General features: G+C 35.7%; 1 protein-coding gene across 8 annotated transcripts in view; it reads left to right on the top strand.

Annotated features, from left to right (window-relative positions):
- The window catches only part of CPEB3 (cytoplasmic polyadenylation element binding protein 3), a 99167-nt gene extending 83696 nt beyond the window's left edge, over positions 1–15471 (top strand). For all 8 annotated transcript variants that reach the window (XM_072869405.1, XM_072869406.1, XM_072869408.1 and 5 more), the window contains 4 exons: positions 4217–4335; positions 5651–5765; positions 8608–8789; positions 11745–15471. In XM_072869405.1, the coding sequence (XP_072725506.1) occupies positions 4217–4335; positions 5651–5765; positions 8608–8789; positions 11745–11972 (644 nt within the window). In that variant the 3' untranslated portion in view covers positions 11973–15471. The remainder of the gene's footprint in view (positions 1–4216; positions 4336–5650; positions 5766–8607; positions 8790–11744) is intronic.
- Positions 15472–22290: the final 6819 nt, after the last annotated feature.

The following is a 22290-nucleotide window of genomic DNA, read 5'->3' on the forward strand; positions in this document are numbered from 1 at the left end:
GGAGCTCCTAGGCTGTGCTTCAGAATCTAGGGAAATTAATCTTCTCCTAATCTTCCCTCTGCTGTACCCCTGTAGTGACTTTTCTTACAGCAAAATGTGTTGTTGCCTTTTTCCAGTGGATTGCGAAGTGCAATGTTTATTGTCAGCACTACAGTGATGTGTTGTACCAACAGCAGAGAAGGAGCTGGATTGTTTCTGCTCTGCCAAGAAGCCACATATTTGTGTATATAGAATATTCAGCAGTTGTCAGGTACCTTGCTATTTTCTGCGTCTTCAAATATCTCACTTGTTTTACTTTATGGAATCTGAGTCATGAGCAATCCCTTGAGCCCTCAAACCTTTAGAACGTTTGGTCAGCTAAGAAAGGATCACTGCTGAAGTTTGTCTGCAACATACTACCACAGCACGCTACCGAGATTCTGCTGTAGAGAATTACAATTTTGAAATTCATCAAATCTCTTACTTCTTGGAAAAAACCCATATGCTTTAAGTCATATGATACCCGTGATGTACAGAGAGGAGAATGTGCTGAAGCGCATGATGCTGAGGAATTTGAAGCAACTTTCAGCATCTGCTAAATAATTCAAGTTATTTGGATTAATACATTTTTGTTTTGGAAGCTGATCATCTTATTAATTTTACCTCACCTAATGTCTTTAAACATGAATTAAGTTTCTTCTAAACCTAGAAGCCCCTATAATTGACCATTCTGAAGTTAGAAGTCAACTGGCCATGCAGTAAAGCTTTTTGGGGGTTAGGCTCATCTCTCATTGTGTGTAGTAGAAATAAGAATAGAAATATGCAGTAGAGCAGGATATAATGCCTGAAGTAGCCGTTTTTGAGAATCTCTTCAGGAAGGAATACTCTTTTATAAAGTTATAGCCAAATTTAGCATTTAAGCACAGAAAAAGAAAATTAATTACTGTTAATTTACATATTGGCGTGATTATTTTTCTTTAAATTGTGGCTGAAGTTACTAAAAATGGTGGTTTGTTCCTATGCAAAAAAAATATTTCATTATTAAATTGCATCTAGTGTGAGAATTCTTTATGCAATGTCAGTTTTGGCATGTGTATTTTCCAATTTCATTCTTTATACTGGAATCTAAGTTCAGAGTGCATCTCCTGCTATAGAGTTCTAATCAAATGCAGTGCATCCGTGGAAACACATATTTGCTTGTATGAACACGCAAATGCATCTCTAAATAGTGGTACTGTGAGCAAGAGGGTAAGTATTCAGTAATAGCAATGCCTAGCACTTTCCACTGCTCACGGGAAGGAGCTGCACCTTTCTGAATGTAAGGTTTTTGCATCCCTATGCAATTCTAGAAAATGAGTACAAATACCTTTAACTTTGGCAGGTATCTTTCTTGTCCATATCAGTATCTACATGATCCTTATATTATTTGAACTTCTGTTATTTAATTATTTTTCATTTCAGTGTAATCTTTGTTAATCTTGAGTATCAAAAGTCCTTGAATAATTGAAATAGATGTGCAATCACCAGGTTTTGAAGTAATGCTGGACATCATGTCATGCATTAACAGAAGACTGCTGCTGTAAACTGCTTACCTGTCCTTCTTCAGAGGGCCCATAGAGACTCCATAGCAGGCAGGCAGACAGAATGTGTTACAGTCACAGAGGTCTAGAGAAATGAGGAGGTGTTAACTTACTGAACTTCATGGCAGGTGCTAGCCCCAGGTTAGAAAACTGAATTCTTACTAAATTGGACTGCTCTTGTAACCTAGCAGCCAGAGAAAATTAACAAGTATTGGTTAATTTTAACTGCTTTGGGAAGTTATGATCAGACCATTTACTGTACCCCCAAATGGATGTCAACTCCAACTACCACAGATGTAACCTCTTACTATGACTCAGAAAAACCTGAAAAAGCTTCATAGAAGAAAGCAGCATCCCAAGCTGTTGCCCAGATTTTTGCTGAGTAATTAAGCCACAATAAACATTTCCCAATTTTCATTTTGACTTTATGCTAAAGAAATTTCCAATATTTTGCTGGTTTAAGATTATAAAAGTCTGAAATATACAAAATTGTATTTTTAAGAGTTCAAATCTTATGGTCTGGTCAGAAGATAAATCCTAAATGTTTAAATCTATTTAAATATATTGTAAACCATTCTTTTAAAGTGTGCATAAATGTACATGTATTCTTATTTGGATTTCATAGTACTGGAGTGATCTGCACTGCGTCTTCTGGGAATTTGTCTCACAAGGCATTTATATAAAATATAAGGCAAGGATTGGGCTGAACCATAGAGTGAGATCAGTTGGCTTTGGAGGTGTAGTTGCCATGGTAGTCTTTTCCAAGTATCTAGTTTTCTGACTGGGGCATTTTATAAGGCTGAAAAAACTGCTAACTAAAGATACTTTAATTTGTATTAAGTTTTTGCTCTGATCCTTGAATATAATCAGAAGGGACGGTATGGAGCGAGGAAGATATAACATGTGCATGGATGGAAAATAAAATGAAGCTAAAAATCATAGTGATTGCAAGCTAATTATTTTTGTACTCAGTTAATGTAAAGAGTTTTTTAAAGTCTAAAACTAAAATGTTGAAGTGTGTTTATATCTTTAGGGGACTGTTTTAAGAGAATTACATCTGCTAGAGAGGAAAGCAATGTTTTTACTCAATAAATATTTCACTTTTTATTGGGACTGGTGTCTTTAATCTACTCCAACTCTAGGTATGCAAGTTTCTTGTTTGCTAGCAAGAGTGATGATCAAACTATTTTGCTTTCTTGGGGAAGTCTGTCTTTCTAGATGTGTTCTGGGCTATAACTATGTTGTTAACACAAACTCCTTTTGGCCTTCGAAATCAAACAGCTGCATAGAATTTAATGTTCTTTGAGAAGTCACACAGGACTAGAGATAGTAGGGTAAGAGGTCATTTGGTAGATAACAACTCTACAGAGGTAAACACGTTTTCAGTGTCTATCTTAAATTTTTTTATAAATCAGAGTTTTGTAGTATTTATCTAAAAAGGACATGCCAAATAGTATTCACTCAATACTCAGTGCAAAATTAAGGTAAGTCACTACTATATTAATAGCAAACAGACTGTGTAAAGCTATATCAAAAGTTGTCATAACTTAAATATGGTGTATCATCGTGCAGGCGCTTAGTTTGTGTCAAGAGTTTTAGGCAGAGAAAGTCTAGCAGTCCCTGCTTAAACTCCAGCTGCCTCTAACTGCTGCAGATTTTCTGAAAAGAGGTAGCCTGTAAGACACACAAGTGCCAAATTATAAAGGTCAAAGCCAACATGTTCACATTCAGTGAGAAAACTGAGTTGTACTGATTATGGAGCAAAAGAGCAATGCATGCTCGATAGAAAGTCGTCTTAACCGGGCAGCTGTATTCAAGTCAGCAGCCAGTCTTTAGACGGCTTTGCTTACTGTAGAGTGTGCTGTATTAGTTTCACTTCTGAGGTAGCAAAAGCATGGACTGCTTGGGTCAAATCTTCATTCAAATTTAACAACATTAAGACTGAAGAAAGCTTTCTTGCCAGCTGCATTCAGGAGAGCACTGAATGCCACAGACACTTAGTTTTACTGGCTAATTTAAAGTCCTAAAATTCTGAATCACTTGGAGCAATTTTTATTGGACTTTCTTCCTTCTTTCTTTTGAACTGCTTTATTTAAATATAAATAACAGCCGGTCTTTGACTCATAATAAACACAATGCATGCCATTCTTTTTTGCTCATGCTTATTGTTTTTAGGTGAGCATTTTTTTTCATAGTTAAGTATGCGAGCATAGAAGTCTATTTATCTGTTTATCTGTCCACTTTTTTGACCTTTCTTCTAACATTTATTCATTGTATATAGTAACCAGAAACTCGGTGCTTCCATTGTAAGATGATAATCACTGATACCAGCAGATACCACTGATAAATAGCTCAGATACAGTTGTTGACTAATAAGAACCCCTTATTCACCAGCCTATATTCTCACTGCTCAAAATCATTAATGAAATAAACACACTCATACACAACAAACACTCTTGTCTTCATTCTGAAATCAATACTGTATGAGGGTATGATCTATTAGGTGAATTTAATTTATTAAAACAAACCAACAGCCTTAACAGTTATTTGTAATTTGTATGTCTTATTCACTTCTTGGGTTTATTTTCTTTATTAAAAAAAATGCTTTATAAATTAATCTGTTCTTTTTCTTTCTTGTGTCTTTTATCCTTTCCAAGGTTATGCCTTTCTGCTGTTCCAGGAAGAAAGCTCTGTACAAGCTCTGATAGATGCCTGTCTGGAAGAAGATGGCAAACTTTACCTGTGTGTGTCAAGTCCCACAATCAAGGATAAACCAGTAAGTAGCTTATGGCATGACACTTATGCAGGTTGCTAACCCATTTGCTGTTACTCTTTTCAGTTAAAAAATAAATAAAACTGTAAGAAATACAGTTGATTGACTTGCCCATTTCCTGTTGCTGTCCTTGCTGTTACATTGAATTGACTTTCTGTATCAGTCTAACATGGTTTTAACATTTGCTTCTTTCTGATAAATGCCATGTTCAATTAACATTTATACTTGGTACTTCTGGTATCTCACAGGAGTATGCATCCTTTTACAATGTTAGCTGTAAAGCAATGGGATTATAATTTTTCCCTCTATATTATTTGAAAGAAAAGAAAGCCTTCTGCAATGAAATTGAGAAATGTAACCCCCCAAAATTAAAATTCAGATAGCTTCAAAATCCCCCCTACGTCATTAGGCTTATAAATTATTATTTTTTTCTGCGTGCAATAGCTAATCATGTATAATTTAGGTCTCATTTACCTTATATAAACTGCAGGATAAAAACAAGTAATGCAGACAGCTATAGCAGAATAGAAGACATATGGTAACCTGTTTCTATTGTTCACATCTCTAACATTCTTTAATGCTAGTCTCCTTTTGTGTCTATGGATACATACAGATTAGATGAAAACTACAGACAAAATATGATTAGATAAAAAACGTGCTGCCTTTTAAAAACACTACTAAAAAGCTTGCATAGATAAATGAACAACCCAGTATTACAGCACAGTGAGTGTGCCTACGTGATTTCTAGGATCAATAAATGGATGGATGAACAGCTTTATCCAAATAACTTCTGAACAGTTTTTTTTCTGTGTAATCTCAGGATTTCCTATCAACTGTGTTGCTTGCTGCTTAACAGAACTGAGCATTCACACATTAGAAAAAGTCCTTTTGTATCCCAGTACAGAAATTAATTTTATCTCCACTCCTATCACTGCTTTAAAAAGTGTGGATCGCTGTATGAGATTTCAGGAAAGCCAGAAGCCCAAACTGCAACTGTAATTGCATATACATGTTCTGAAAGTCCTTTCACAGATTTCTTATTATAATGGCGATTAGGGGCAGGGAATTAATGAGGTAGGAGTTTGCTATGATGAAATTTAACTCAAGCCTGGCCTCTAGAGGTGATAAATGAATTGTCCACCTTCTTTCAAACACTTAGATAAGCTATGTTCTCAAATTTTTTTTTGTGCTTATACCACTGTTTTACTGCTTTTGCTAAGTGAAAATTATATTTTTAATTATAGAAAGATTTGGCAGTTGTTTCTTAATTTTTAATTAAGTTGTCAAGTTCCTCTACTAAAAACAATCCTTAATGCAGGTGCAAATTCGACCTTGGAATCTAAGTGACAGTGACTTTGTGATGGATGGGTCTCAGCCTTTGGATCCAAGAAAAACTATCTTTGTTGGAGGAGTTCCACGGCCCCTCCGAGCTGGTGAGTAGAAGGAAAATGTAGGGCATGTAGTAGGGGCTTCCAGATTAAGCAGAAAAGATGAGAAAAGATATATAGTATATGTAAAAGAGCAGAAAATATACCCTGTCTTTTCCAAAGATTATAGCTCACTTTCTAAGTCAGTGAGTATCTTCCTGTCTACAAAATACAAACCATGAACATTTTCTATCTTTTAAATGGGTTACTAATTAGGATTTTCAGTAGAAACAGTTTTCTCTGAGTTTGCATAACATTGTAGAACTTGGCTGATTTTTCGTAACGTGTACCATCTGAATCCTAACCCTGATTTGCTTGCTGAGATGCAGCCAAGTTCCCCTTTTCTTTGACTAGATGACAAACTTCTCCCAGCCCCTTTCCAAACCAATTCCAACAGCAGCTCTAGGATTTCTCTTTCCCTTTTTCTCAACCCTAACCCTAATTTTCCCATGGAGCTATAGACAAGGCCTCTCAGCTGTTGTCAGAAGAAAAATTTCTCCCAGCCCAGGTCTCTTGGTGGCCCCACTCTGTACTGAAGACCACTTTCCAGACCCCCTCCTAATGTAGCTCTCTTTCTCAATAATTTTTCTTCACCCTTAACTCTTTTTCTTCACTTCTGTTTGCAGAGGCATAGACAAGACTCCTTAGCCTTTGGCCAGAGGAAAGATTTATCCCAGCCCAGATCTCCTGGCAACTCCCACTTTGTTTTGAAGGCCCCTTTTCAGCACTGCTCCCAACTGTAGCTCGACACTGTTTTCTTTCTTCCTAACCCTTATATTTTTGGTGAGCCAATGTCAAGGTCATGAAGCCATTAGCAAGTTGAAACATTTCTCCTAGCTAGGTCTTTTGGCAGCCCTCACTTCCATTTAGTAGTCTCTCTCCATCCTTACTCCAAGTCAGCTGCATGGTTTCTCTTTTTCATCCTCTCAACCCTAATCCTAATTTTCCAGGGCTGTAGTAGACAAGGCTGCACAGTCATTGTCTGGAAGAAAGAATTCTGGATCAGGTTTCCTGGTAGCCCTCATTTTCCTTTGGCAGCCACTTTCCAGCCCACTAGAACTTCAGCTCCTTGCTTTATCTTTCTCCTAATCCTAATTCTTCTGGGAAGCTGTACACAAGGTCCCCCAGCTGTTGCTGATGGTAAGATTTCTCCCAGCCCAGGTTTCCTGATAGCTTTCACTTTCCTCACCATCCTAAAATAAGGCACAATTGTAAGACGGTAATTATGTAAATAGTAACAATTAAACATTACCTCACTTCTAATTATAGCCTTTATAAAACTGTATGTCATTTGGTCTGTCATATATTACATTTGAAATGCATTACATTTGAGAACTGATGCCTTTAAATAGTTAACTTCTCCAAAGCAGACAAATAGTTTCCAGTTTTTCTTGTTTGCAACTTTAAAGATCTGGTACAGAAGTTTTTCCTAAGATGCCTGAACACTGCATGGTTTCCTTGCCCTGGAATCCTATATATCCTTTGTCTATTGGCAAGAGTAACTTACTGGAACTACAGCTGTAAATGTTTTTAAGTGTTCCTGATGTTTATTCCATACCATCACTTTCTGACATCATTACCCATATGATGATTCCAAATCATTAGAAAGCAGAGGAATCGACTAGTCACTACTTTATGCTGATAGTTTTCCCCTACTGTTTGGAGCAAGAGTACTATCTGGTTTGGTAGAATGAGTCAGCCCTTTGTTTGCTCGTTGCAAATGGACAAATTAGCATATGGTCTTCCCTTAATGTGACACACACATTTATACAAACACACATACATACTCAATTTAAAAATTGTCTCTATTCTATATATAATTAACCAGTGAGAACTTGGTGAGAACTACAAGGATTTAAATATTTAGTGTATCTTTTTCATTTTATCTTGGATAGCTAAATTTTAACTTGCTACCGAAAGTGTTTGCACATGTTAGCATAAAAAAATGGCTGACTTGGCAGGGCCTGTACAGGTCCCAGTATCTTGTTTTGTGAGGGTCTGTTCTTCATCCATCTGATGAATTTGTTTGCCCATCAACTTTTACAGAGAACTTGTCTCAGTGACCATACATCTTTGCACACTTTACATGCCTCTTCTCCACTTCCTTCAGCCTCCTTTCCACCTCCTTCAGTTCTTCCCCTTAACTTTCCTCCTGTATGTGTCCTCAGCCATTCACGCAGCCTGTCTTATTTTATGACTATTTATGACTATATTTATAACTTCTTTAGAGTTATTCTTAGTGTCAGAAAAAGCAACAAGCCATTTTAAAAGATCCACAATCAAGTTAATGTTCTACAAAAATACTAAGTTAAGTTGCACCCCAAATGTAGGCTTGCTTTAAGTGTAATGACTTCTGATGTTTCACAAAATTTTGTTTCAAATGTAAAACACTTCCTTAATGTCTTTTCAACCTTAGTACTTAGGGCAAAATATCAGATTCTAAATACAGGAATATCTTTAAGTGATCTTATATGTAAACCAGTATTAACAAGCCTGGCTGGAGCTGGGGGAGATCCTCAATACCCAATCCCAAATACCACAGTTTTAATTTACAATATGATAAATTCTAAAACAGTTGACCTGATACCTTAACAATGTAACTCTGCATTTTTTTCACACTTCAGTCACACCAAGTTTCTTTTTACAGATTCTGTTTTTTGCCTTTGTATTTTACTATAATTCATGCAGGGTTGATTCAATCTGTTAAAACCAATGTTTGGGTTTGCTATTTTAGACTTTGGAAGACAAGTATGCTAAGGCAAGTAGCACTTTTTTTAAATGCAACTAACCAAATGCAACACTATTATTTATGTTCAATCTATAATATTTAACAATTGACTTCTTGCAGTTGAATTGGCAATGATTATGGACCGTTTATATGGAGGTGTCTGCTATGCTGGCATTGATACAGACCCAGAGTTGAAGTATCCAAAAGGTGCTGGCAGAGTGGCTTTCTCCAATCAGCAGAGCTATATTGCTGCTATCAGTGCTCGCTTTGTCCAGCTCCAGCATAATGATATTGACAAACGGGTAAGTAAAATAGCATGGAACAGAATGGTTGTTGCTCACAAAACTGTACAGAAATGAAAAACATCTTTGTATTAATACTGTGTTGGAGAATACTGTAACCTCTGTTCTTCAGATGACATTTGTTAATTATTTAAAAGCTTATTTAAGCAGATAAAGCAGAAAAATGTATCTTAAACATCTTAAATAACTGCACTAAAACCAGAAAACAGTTGGTTGTAAGCTTGTTTGTTCTTGGTTTTGTTTTGAATTCTGAAGGTCAAACACTGTAGAATTTCCCAGCTTTTTTCTCCTCCTTTAGATCTTTGCTCATTGTGCATCAACAGCTTGTAGTTAGTGGCTACTTAGATAGCTTCTGGCATTTCTGCTATTATTAGGCAACGTTTTCTCTTGGCAATGTACGTCTAGACTTGAGGTTCCTAAAACACAGGTTTATCGTAAGTATAATAGGTAATGCTGACCTCAAAAGTCTTGAGAATTATTTAACCCAAAACCAAATGCCAATAGATGCTTGATAGGCAAAGGGGGGGGGAAATGAGATGGTTGAACCATATGAAATCCTGATTTCCAAACGGCTTTTCAAGTATAGAGTGATGTTAAGGTATTTACTGAAATCTGAGTTTAAGACATTAAAAGAAAACATTCCTTAATTTCCAAGATATTTTTTTTCCTTTAGACCTTCTGTCTTCACCTCTTGATTACATGTACAAATAACACCTATGTGTTTGAGGACTCGGCATTTAGAATTATTCAAAAGAACAAACAGCATGCACTGCTGCTATGTATTTTTACAATAGGGATGGCTTGTTTTCTGCTTAATCTAATATAAATTTTTTCTTAAGAAGTCAGCTTGACAGGTAGTGGGCGTGTCTATTATGTGCAGTATACATCTAAAAACACACAGCTGCAAAGTCCAAGCTATTTTTACATTCTCTTTAAAAATCTGAACTGAACTTTTTGTCAGATTAGATGAGGTCATGGAGTTATAAGTCCTCAAACTATTTTTCTGTGGTGCTATTATACCTCATTATTTTAACTAAGACAAGGCTGTTCCTAAATATTTCTTGTCCATTGAATTCTGAAAAATTTTACAGAGAGACTAAGATGTTTAATTTTGGAGTCTTAATTACAGTGTCAAACCCTTTGAGATTTATATATCAGCCATGCTTAAAAACTTTGGGTTTTTTCTAAGCTTTAGGACAGAGTTACAAATGATCCTAGCTGGTAGTTTTTTCCACCAATCAGTACTTTTCCCAGTTGGTTGATTGATAATTTAAGTTTACTTAACTATCTTTTATCTGTTTTTAAAATAGGTTTATCTGTGAGTTTGAAGAAGTATGAAGTCTCTTAATCAGTCCTTAAATATTAGCTCTTAAATCTAACAGATTGAAATCCCTGAATTGTACAGCATACATTCTTAAAATTATTTCACTAGTAACTGAAACAAGAAAAGGGGTGAGAGAGATAATCTATTTCAGACCTTCACAATTCATGCTTTGGAAATGTGAGTAGGTGGGGATCTAGAGATGTGCTGGACATTGGACCTGCTTTCTTCCAATTTCATTTGAGACAGTGCTGTTTTATTTTACATGATGCTTCTAATTTTAGTGGTAGGGCATCTGATATGCAAAATGGCAGTTATTCAGACTTGTTCCACGCAATACTAGTAGTACAGCGTAATTTAAAAAAGAATAAATCAGCAGTTCTAGCTGTTCCATAGGCAAGAAATATAATTCACTATATAAGCTTTACTTCAAATGAGTAACTTTTGTTGAAATGTGATAAGGATAAGCTGAAGTAAAATTCAGCGTAAAGCTTTTTTGTATAATACGTTTCTTGTTTTTCAACTTAACATCTCATTCTGTGTTTCTTTAATACTGTACGTGTTTAAGTGTAGTTACTGTAGTCAAGTTTTCCTTGCAATATACAAATTTTGCCAGACTAGCACTTGTGCAGTTACAGCAAAATTATGTATAATGAAGTATGTATATTTCAATTTTTTCTGTCTCTTTTAATGTAGTTGACTGTACTTAAACCACTTAATAAATAGCATCATAGAGCCGTAAGAATTATACATGCATAAACTAATGATTTCCCCAGAATGAATAAACACTCAATTTAAACGTGTAGACTTGATTCTTAGGAACAGACACACAGGAGAGAAACTCGCATGTTGTCAACTTCTGTAATAGTATTATTGCAAGTGCCTAGTCATGCATCAAAATCCTGCTGTGTTTGGCACAAGTGCTTTAAAAAACAAAAAGAATTCCAGTCCCAAGATGTTTACAACTGAGTTAGGACAAAAGTCAGCAGCTCTCCAGCCTATTTGTAATTGATGGCAAGGCCATAGTTGGAACAACTATGAAATCCTACTACATCTCTAGAGCTAAAAATCTTTATGCCTTTAGCATAAGGCAGAGTATTTAATACAAGTGCATTTAATCTTGTTTAATTTGAATCTTCTCTTAATTTATTAGTCCGGTCCTGCATTTTGCGTTTCACAAAAAACAAAGAAAGAAACAAAAAAACCTCTCTGGAAAAAAAACTCTGAAACTCACCAGACCTCTGAAGTTTAGAAATATAAGTTTGTTCTTTATAATTTTTCTTCCTAAATGCTGCTCTCTTGCACCCAGCCCCCATAACAATTGTATTCACATTCCTGGAGGTTTCTTAGACAGCAGCAAAATCCTTGGAGATGCTATTTTTACTGCACTTCCATCTTAGTACTTTCACATACCTAACTTTTCCAAGAAATGTTGGATAGTTACCAAAGCACACCCTTTCTTGAGATTTTCTGACAAGTGGTTGGTACGAACATTTAACTACCAACCTCTTTGGGTTAATCCAGCATCAGTTGAAAACCTTCAGTAGGGTCAAAAGAATTAAAATATTCCTTCTGTTCATACTTAGCAAAACTATGTAATCTTCTCACAGTTATTTTTCTTCTTCTTGGTGCAGGTGGAAGTGAAGCCATATGTGCTGGATGATCAGATGTGTGATGAATGCCAGGGCACTCGCTGTGGTGGAAAATTTGCTCCGTTCTTTTGTGCCAATGTTACCTGTTTGCAGTATTACTGTGAATACTGCTGGGCAAGCATACACTCTCGTGCTGGGCGAGAGTTCCACAAACCACTGGTAAAGGAGGGAGGTGACCGGCCCCGCCACGTCCCGTTCCGCTGGAGCTGAACCCCAGGCCTCACCCAGCAACAAGTACTGGAGTAGATAAAATTGAGTGAAAAGAGAGCGCTGCCTCAGGGCTTAGTGTTCTGGAAATCTGTGCATTCGTCCTCGACTTTAATGAAGATATGGGTCTTTTTATTACTATTATTATTATTTACAGTCACATTACTGAACTCAGTGTCCAGTATAATACAAACCGGCAGAGTGTAACTGTACTGATTTTGCACTTTGATTCACACAAACATCTGCTTGGTACCTTAATTTCCTACACAAGACTTGTCACTAGTGACATTATGTAGACTGCCATTCTCATCAGCCTTCACTGGGTTGATGTGTATGTGATGAAGATTTTTTTATTATAATTATAATTATTTTTATTTTTAAACTGGAGCATGCACTTATTTTCAGAAATTTAGACTTGCCCCTAGCAGATGACTTACCAAAGGTAATATTCACAAGTAGGTGGCAGATGTAGCAAAAACTTAAACAGATATTCAGCAATCATTAGTTTGGGTCATTTAGAGTAGTAATAACCCTTAAAGAAAATAAGCCTTTAGTTGCTCTCCATTTTGACTTGTAAGGATGATACCTCATAAGCTGGATCAGACTTTTTTTTTTGTTTTGCTGAGGGTTTTTGTTTGTTTGTTTGTTTTGGTTTTTTTTTTTTTGTTAGGTCTTTTAGTGTTATGTAAATGTATGCTGCAATAGCTTTTGCTGCTATTAAAATGGTATTACTAATACCATAATACTCTATTCAGGCTAGGGTATCAATTAAAAAATGAATATGTGATTAAAATAGTGATGGCTGCTGAAAGGAGATCAGTATAGCATACAGAAAAGCTTCCAAGGAAGGTCAATATTTTTTGACTGCATGTTTACTTAATCAGGTTGCTGCATGCAATAAATTTTATATGTCTAATATAAAACCTGCCCACAATGCACAAATTATGAATCCACGTAGGCTACAAAATACTCAGTAACAAAAAAAAAAAAAATGATTACTGACTGGAGGGAGGCATGCCTCAGTAAATGTAATGCTTCTGAAATTAGGATCAGCCCATTACAGAATGACCTATATTACAACAAATATAAAAACTAGCTGTAGGATATTCTTAAAACAAATTTGTGGATGGTAGATGAAGTACTTTGCGGTGCTCTGTTATATATCGTGCAATTTATTTTATATAGTAAAGTGATTATGTCTAGTACTGTGATCAAACTTAACTGTTAAAGCCTCTGTATCCAACATTAACACATTTTTGACAGTTCATAACAGGTACATAAACAGAAATGAGCTCTTAGTTACAATCTCTCTCCTAATGCTTGCATCATTTATGTAGCTGCAGACCTTGTCCAGAAAACCAAAGAGCTCATGCTAGCGTACATACACTACCGATTAGATAGTCTGTCAAACTAATAAACTAGGCACATTTAAGAAAGTTAGGAAAAAAAGTGGTGCTAAAGAAATGTCTGCATATAAAAGTAACATGAGATGTCTGCTCTGTGGATGTGGCGTTATCTCTCTAATCCCTGGATGTATCCTGTGAAGCTTGAATACAATTAAGACCTGCTAACACAGTGGACATTTTTTTAGCATGAACTATGGGGCTGCAGATAGCATATAAATATAAACACACTTGGTATACTAATGATTGTGAGAATGTGTACACTATTTTTTTCTTTTTCCTCCTTTGTTTTTGCAGTTCTGGGGACAATCTGACTGGATATGACACCGCATAGTAGATTTAAATGTTCTGGGTTTTGTTTGTTGTGATGTCCTTGTTTGTGTCTAATTTAGTAAGTTGTTTTTCCCAATGTTTAGTTGCGAGTATTGGCTTTGAAAGGATTTTTTTCTGTTTTTGGAAAAAAAAAAAGAAAAAATAGTTTTTTACTGGTTTAAAAGGCTTATTATAAATTATCCCTTTTAAAGTTACTTCTGGGCATTTTTGTGATATTGCTTTTCCCAGCCCAGGTGTCTTTTCTGTTTTTTTTCATCTGTACAAGACATTTTGTTATGCACTACTTTTTGTATCTAGACAGTTTTCAACAGTCGGCTGATGATTTTTTTTAAAGAAAAAGGCATGCTTTCTGACTGACATGATCTTTTGCAATACCTCAATTTTGAAATATAGGAAAGAAAATGATATTTTCTAAGTAAGTTTATTCAGAAAAATATATATTAATTTAATTCTGCAAGAAAAATGATTTAACAGATGGGTAACTTTATTTTTTTCATGCTTATTTGAGTTTTTTTGAAAATGAAGAAGTTAGAGCTTTATAACTGTAATATTAAAGATCATAGCTAACCTACAGAAATCTACCTAATTATGTGAAAGAAGTAAACCTTTTTGAAGAAATACCCCTCTTTCATGTAGAAAAATACCCCCAGAGAGAAAGAGAGAGAGAGAGAAGCTGGAAAATGTACAATATAGCATAATGTTGGATTAAATCTAAAACAAAATCATCATAAAGAACAGGTGTAAACACAAACTCCATTTGGTGCTGAAAGTTGTGAATAGAAGGTGAAAAAATATTTTCCCTTAATTTGTATATTTATAATCAAGTGTGATTATGCACGACTGACCAGAATTGTGAGAGTTCTTCTGTTTGTATTTTTTTAAAGAGAACTTTTTTTAGTTTATTAAATTATGACATGCTCCCTTTTGTTTTGTAAATGAATGTGCCCCTGAGTTGTTAATATGTTATATTAAAAGAGGGTCCTTCAAAAAAAGTTATTTTTTAAAATGTGGAGTTCTGAACTGCAACTTGACTAAGAAGCCCCTGGGTACAACAGGTCCTATTGTGGCCTTTTCTGATGTGAGACTTGAACTAGTCGATTTTTTTGAAGGCTAACCTAACCTCGACTATTTGTTGTTATGTGCAATACTGTTTGTACTGTTTGTATAAAAAAAAAAGAAAAATGAAAAGAAAAAAGGCATAAATCTTTATTGCAGATTTATTTTCATTGCAGACTTTAGACATTGTGATTCACTAAAATCATTTTTCTACTGTCAAATATGTACCTTTTCTTCATGCTGGTATTTTTTCAATAGTAATGTAGCCTTTGTACTGAGACAAATTTTCATTGTTATTTTTAGAAAGATTTTTTGCTAAGAAAAAAATTAAACATATTTACATATTTTTCATTTTTATTTCGTATTTTCTTTAAGGAGTGCTTTCTCAACCATTAATATAGTTGTTTCTGGGAGAGACTTTCATATCTGGTCAATGTCATTAATATTATTTTGTATTTTTACTTGGAATAAATTAATTTTATGATGCTAATTCTTTAAAAGTTTATTTTTTTCATTTTCAGTTATTTTTGAAGCTAAAATCTTTGTAATATTGTTACTAAAGTGTCTAGTTTTTTGAAATGCAAAGCTTTATGTATTAACTTGCTGATGTGGTTTACAATAGTGTGGCAATGATGAAAATGGTTGGTTATGTAAAGTGATTGGAAAATTGTAACAAAGAATCGGGCAATAAAATGACAGAATGAAGCAGAAAAAAAGTGATATTTTGAAAAGCCTTTTCCTTTATCAAAATGATTTAGGGAGATAATAGGGATGTCACAGTACCAGTTCGCTGTCTAGATTTATACACCACCAGTGTTGATGAAATACTATTGCCGTTATAAGGAACTAAATCTATTGAAACAATGGGTTTTTGACCCTGCCCATTCAGCATAATGCTCCATTAATTACTTTTCTCATCATGAACTCAATAAACTCTCTTTTCAGTAGTCTTAGATTGAACCTCCTGAAATATATATTCTTCATTGTATTTTGCCACCATCTTATTTATTTACTTAAATTGACCCTTTCCTGCACAACTTCCTTCCTGCATATGTTTATCAGTGGCAGCATGGAGCAGACTGTAGGTACCCACATCATTTTCTAATGAAGTTACCACATAGTGTTGGTAGCTGCCTAGTTAATGCAAAATAATGTATGTCCATTTACTGGTAGCAATACAGTAACCCATATTGCCACCATGTCTGAACATCTGTTCAGCTTTTGTCTTTCTCCCTTCTTCTCTGCCTCTCTTGTGTCTTTGTCCTTCTTTTCTTTTGTATTGGCAATACCAAGTGCCAGTATCAAAACACCTTTCACTTCACCTCCATTTCCATCACCTTTGTTTCCCTATGCAGCCAGAAGAAACCCCTTCCTGAAGCCAGTGACTCTCTGTTCTGGCACCTAAACCAATCCAGACTAAAACTGGTGTTGCGTAAACAGGGCATACAATGACTTGCTCTAGACAAAACAATTACTTCAACAAGTTACTGATGACCTTTTAGACTAATTTATGCTAGAATGTTAGAGTGGCTCATCTGTAACTTGCGGAAAGAAAGGTGTCCAGAGTTGGTCTATTGTGTATCCTCTGTGTGTTCAGTTCTGTAAGTAATGTATAGACTAGATCAAATAGTGAAGTAAAATTTAGACTCAAATTAGGTACTACTGGTTGGAATGTACGCAAATTGCAAACAAAGGAGATTAAGGAATGAAGAGGGAATAGAAAAATTCCTGCTAAGTGGTACAAAGTTTATGCTTATATTTCTGCCTACATGCTTGTATTTTATAGCCTGCTAGCAAGGCATGGGCTAAAACAAATTGTATTGCAAATATGCAGTTAGCAAATAACTTTGCTGATTTCACTATCTGTTAGAGTAGTAAAAAAAAGAAAAAAAAAGAAAAAAAAAAAAGGCGCTTAACTGGGAAAAGCTCCCATGTTAATATTTCAGTATTGTGACATCTCTACTTGCAAGGTATGAGTGAAAGATTAGTCACAGATTTGTAGAAATGTCTCTTTTGTTTAAGCTGGCTTGTATGTAGTTGCTTTTATGCTAGTTTGTATGATGTCAGCTAAACCCTTTTTTCTTTTCCTTCCTTTCTTTCTTTTTTTTTAAACCAGACAAACTTCTTAATCTCTGCTGCTATAGTGTTCTATCATACCACAGAGTATTTTATATTCATGTTAGTGACTACTCTATACCCCAAATGGGTAGCTGGTCAGAAATCACATTGATCACGTAATTCTGACACACTCAAATTTACATGAGAAAAAGTTTAGCAGTAAGTAGAAAACCAGGGTGCTAACAAGAGATAATTTTGGCTCCTTTTTTTTTTTCCTGGACGTAGTTCTGTTGGGGTATAAAGTATTAGATATTTGTAATTTTACTGTCAAAATAATGGACATAACTTTTAGAGCATTCACAGCTAAGATCTCTGTACTTGTTTTTCAACTAATTTTAAATGTACTGTATCTTTTATTACATGTTCTCTTAGATTGTTTTTGCTAGTAATTCTAACAAGGCTTCTTCCTTTTTGGCTTGGACTAATGCTTGTATGGAACTGCAGTACTGTGACTAAACATGGAGCTCAATGCTGCTATTGCTTACAACTGCTTAAACTTTGTAGTTTGGACTTTATTTTTTTCTGTAATAACTTATTAAATATAGTTGTATGAAGTACTGATATTTGTCATCCTTTGCACATGCTAAGGAAATCCTGGGATTTGCATTATGGGAACGTAAACTAGCTACAAAACCCCCAACTCTTGTATTGGAAAACTGCTTACACTAGATAAGGTTAAGCAAATACACACCTTACTCACATGCACACAAACTATCTTTTCTAGTTATTTTATAATACAAGTATATGGTCCACTTATGTTTTCTCTCTAAAATGGAAAAGCCACCCTTGACAAGGCATTTATTATGCTAAACTGAAGGTAAATACAAAAATATATACTATGGAAGTATTTCTAAGCATGTAGTTTTTCCCCACCAAATGCAGTATCAAGCGCCTTGAAAAAAAGAACTGTTGACTTACTTTCTCTGAATTTAACAAAAATTGCTGGCTAACATATTGCACTTTTTTATTAGCAGTTTAACAATGGCTGCAGGCTAAAGATTCGACTGGTCAGTTAAAAAAGAAAAAAGCACTACAACACTGGTTTCTAATGGTTTCTATTTTAAGAATAGGAGACAATTAAAGCTCAGTGCTATAGCTGTTTGGAAGTCTACAGAATAATTCCTTGAAAAAAATGTGAATTCTGCTATGTGAGGGCAAGTGAAGGCCACAAGAATAGTGCATGTTCTATGTCACTGCTTTCTTTCAGTGTCTACATAAATGCAGCTCAACAACCCTGCTGGAACTATCAGCACTAGAAATTACAGGCTGACTTCAATGTATGTGTTCTACTTAAACAGGAACTGCCTTGGATTACACTAGAAATTAAATGCCCTTTGGAAACTATATGAAAAGCTGATGAGGTTATGTGTGCTGACTAAGTATTGCGCATGCTCCTTTAGTGTGCAGAGCTCTGTGGCTTGTGTTAGGCTATTTTATCCTAACATGACCATGTGCAATAGCTCATACATATGGAAGAAGAAGCCTTGGATGCCAAAAACCAAACAGACTGCTCAGGCATGGACTCCTTTTCAAAGTGGTAGTGAATAACCGTAACTCTCCATTACGTAACTGGTAAATAGACATAAACCGTAACTGGTAGTGAAGAACCGTAGTCTACTGACTGTTCTTCCAGGAGAAGTGGTTTTACAAGACAGTGATCTGTAATAGGAATTCTATTAGTAAATAAATGTATGAGAACTTGTAGGCTTCTGGTTATATCGGAGTTAAATTTGAGAAGGGAGTTCTTATAAGCACCTTCCAATTATTGAGTGTTAAACTGCTTATTGTAGCCTCTCTCTGTACAATGTTCCGAGTTCATCTGGACAAAATCAGTCTGGGTTTACCCCCATCCTCTATTACAGAGAACAATTGTGGGAGGAAGCACAGCCTCTCTGGAACTTCTAATACCCAATCCTTCTATTACTGCATTACTGATAAAGTAAGCCATGCCATTTGCAAGGTACTGATACCGACAATTTTCCTTCTCCAGCCGATAGCAGCATTTAACTCAGCCATTGCTTGCATTAAAAAAAGGTTGCACTAATTAAATTTAAACCAATGAACTTAAATAAGTCCAAAAGGCTGCATGGCCTCTTTTGCTTCTGGTTTGTATGTGTTATTTTTGCTAGGCTTAAACTGAACTAAAATAGCTACCTATATGACTGTTGAAGCTTGTGTATTAAACCTATTTAGGCACGCTTCTAAGGTCAACATTTTTGTACTCAAGGTACCAAAGCAATGTCACCCCTCACACAGACCTGCAGAAAAGCCAAAGCTTAGCTCTTAAAAGCCATAATCTGCTTTCCTCATGTTTAGCAAAAGCTAAACAGCATGAGCACACGGGGAGAATTGCTGCACTCTCTCTCCTAGGGATCAGCCAGACAACAAGTTTTAAAACAAGCAACATATTTAACCTGTTTTCATAAAAATGTTACTAGCTGCTTGCAAAACCCTTATACCACGCAATTCTATTATGAACACAGGACAAAGTTGCATACACCAGGTGCACACACAAACTATGCCTGTTCAAATGAATTCTCTCCCCAGTGGCAAGCAAGGTTTTGCAAAGTTTATCTTGGGATGACAAACTGTACCTAGAGCAATTTGAGAAGGAAACATGATAAAAGTCCAGAAATCTCCCCTTTTTCCTGTTTTGGAAGGAGAAATAAAATACCAGCAAGTATAAAGTCATATGGCAGGCCCTTGGCAATAGTTAGGACAGAACTCATGTTGCCTCACTCATAGCACAGTAGCTTTCCAGTCTGGCCATGCCAACCATTACTTGACTAGCGTGGTAGGCACTTGGGGCTAAAATCAGTAAAACCAGGTATCCATTTGCTACTTTTAGGTGCCCAAGTGACATTTATTTGCTACCAGCTTCCTAAAATCCCCTTTGAGCTGCTGCCTAGCAATGCTTGTGCCTATGTTTTTGTGAACAGGAATATGCAAAACTGCTTGTGTCTTAATACGTCTGAATTGTTCAGTAAACCAAGATCTACTTACATTCTCAAGGTATTTCCCTGTATTTTTTTTACCTGCAGGCCTAAACACAGAAAGCAATTGCAAACATATTTATCGGACCAAGTTTCACATAAAGGAGAACAGAGGTGTGTTTCTCCTTCTCTATCCAATAGCCTGAGCAATTAAAACACTGGGGATTTTTTTTTTTTCTCTTTTTCCAAATTTCCTGCACTATGGAGCAAGGACTAAACCTTTTTGCTCATGGTTGTAGCAACTACTCTTTTTTGTGACACAGACTTTGGTCTCTACCAAGTGAAGAAAAATGTTCTCTGGAACAGCATAAGCATCACCACTAAGGTAAATTTAAAAAAAATAATCAAAATGGTTGTTCATAAAATTACATGTAACAAGATAGTGCCCTCTGATACACCTTCTTGACTTCCTTGCCAGCTTCAACATGTACTACAGACCCATTGAAATAAAAGTTTGAAAGAGAGATAGAGCTGGTACAAATCATATGCAAAATAATTCTGCAAAATACTGGCAAAAATCATGGCAAAGATACAACTCAAGATCTAATCTCATCTTTCCTCCAAGATCTTTGCCTTTCAAAGTTACAAAAAGGCCTCTAATCTCATTGTCAGACTACAGAGCATTGACTCATAAAATAAAAAAACACAGGAAATTCTAAGAGATGGGCAAAATCTTGTTCATAATGTAACTAATCCCTCCAGCTGTGCCTTGTGCATATTGTTGCAGTCAGAGCCCGCATCACAGAATCACAGCATACACGTGCCAGAAATGTCCTGCTACGCATTCTGCCTCTACTTTTCTTACTTCTGACTAGACTTGCATGCTATAATTTGGGCTTTCCCCCAATTTCATAAATTGTCACCAGTTTATGAATGGGTGAAAAGCAATGGTAACATTTCTTTGCTCCATTTCCACAAGGTTTAATCTGTCACAGAGCAACGAGTAATACTGGAATGTTAGTAAGATGATGTTGCACAATGGAGAGGATTCTGCCTAAAGCAATCATTTGTAAAAGGGTAAAATTCAGAGTAGTTATAACTTACTCTAGAAGGCAACTAGATTCTCACTTAAAAGACAGTGCTAACATGACATATATTCTAGGCTGTGGGTTGTTGTTTGTTGTTGGTTTTTTTTCCCTGATCACTACCTGTTGTGTAATTTGTCACAGCTCAGAACTGGACAGTTTTACTACTGAACATGTACATTTGCATCCCTTCATCTGCTGCTTCCAATGACAAAGGGAAAATGTCACCTATAAATGAATATAAACAAAAGCATCTCCCCCCCTTAAGAACTTGCTACATATGTTACAATGTAAATACCTTTAGACAACACCCAACCAAAGTTACCTCTATGTAACAAGCTCCTTATATGCTGAATACACCAATGTGAAATCACTTGCTAATCAAAATGGCATGCAGTATCAAAGGCCAAAAGAATGCATAAAAGGTAAGGGATAGAATATTGTTCCCACTAATTTGAAGACAGAATTCTGTCTTCCAGAGTTCAGTGGGATACCACTCCACCAGAAAATGTTTCAGCTTTCACCCAGTTCTCATGGGCTCCAGCTTTAGACACAACATTAATGTTACTCTGGTTACTTTCTTATGTTACAGTCTAAGCATGTTCTAGCTTAGGAAATGCCTAATTATTGCTTTCTACCCACTGATGAACTTACTTAAGTGCACCTAATGACCTGCAAGTGAACACTAGCAAAGGTGAGATGAGGTGGAATGGGGAAAGGTTAAATAAGTAGTCCATTTTATCTCCGTTTTAATTAATGTTTTATCTAGAAAAACTTCAGTCACTCTGGCAGAAATAAGTGGAGTATGTGATACCCGTTAGAGCATAAACTCTAACTCTAACTCGAAGTGCTGAAGAACCTGCATCCTACAAGGTAAAATATGAAACAAGTGATAATGCAAACTGCACACACACAGCCCTAAAAAGGACAAAAAGGCAAATCCAGAGCTAGAATGTTCTAGCACTTTTCTGTCAAGAGAGTTTAGAGGCAGAGAATTACCATTACTTTATGGCCATGTAATGAAAACACTAACCCCACAGCACATGGGATATAAATATGACAAACTGTAACAGTCCCTCCCTCTGATTAAAACAAAGTAAAAGTCCACAGTTATGATTCTGGGACACATTTTCCCAATGATCAGCCAGCAATTTGGTAATGTTTTGTTCTGGAAAAATCCCTAAGGTACCAGGAAATTTCAGTGCTAAAATTCCTTCAGTAATACTACTTCAGTCACTGCCCTGAAAAAAGTTTAATATAGACTATATAGCCAGAAGGCCAAAAAAATACCCTAGTCATGAGGAGATATGACTTACTGAGTCTGCAAATCTTTCCACCATTATGTAACTCTAACTCTTGTATCTAACTCACTGCTGTGTAATGGTTGTTGATA

This window comes from Ciconia boyciana, chromosome 8 (genome assembly GCF_034638445.1).
Source record: "Ciconia boyciana chromosome 8, ASM3463844v1, whole genome shotgun sequence".
Classification (NCBI taxonomy): domain Eukaryota; kingdom Metazoa; phylum Chordata; class Aves; order Ciconiiformes; family Ciconiidae; genus Ciconia; species Ciconia boyciana.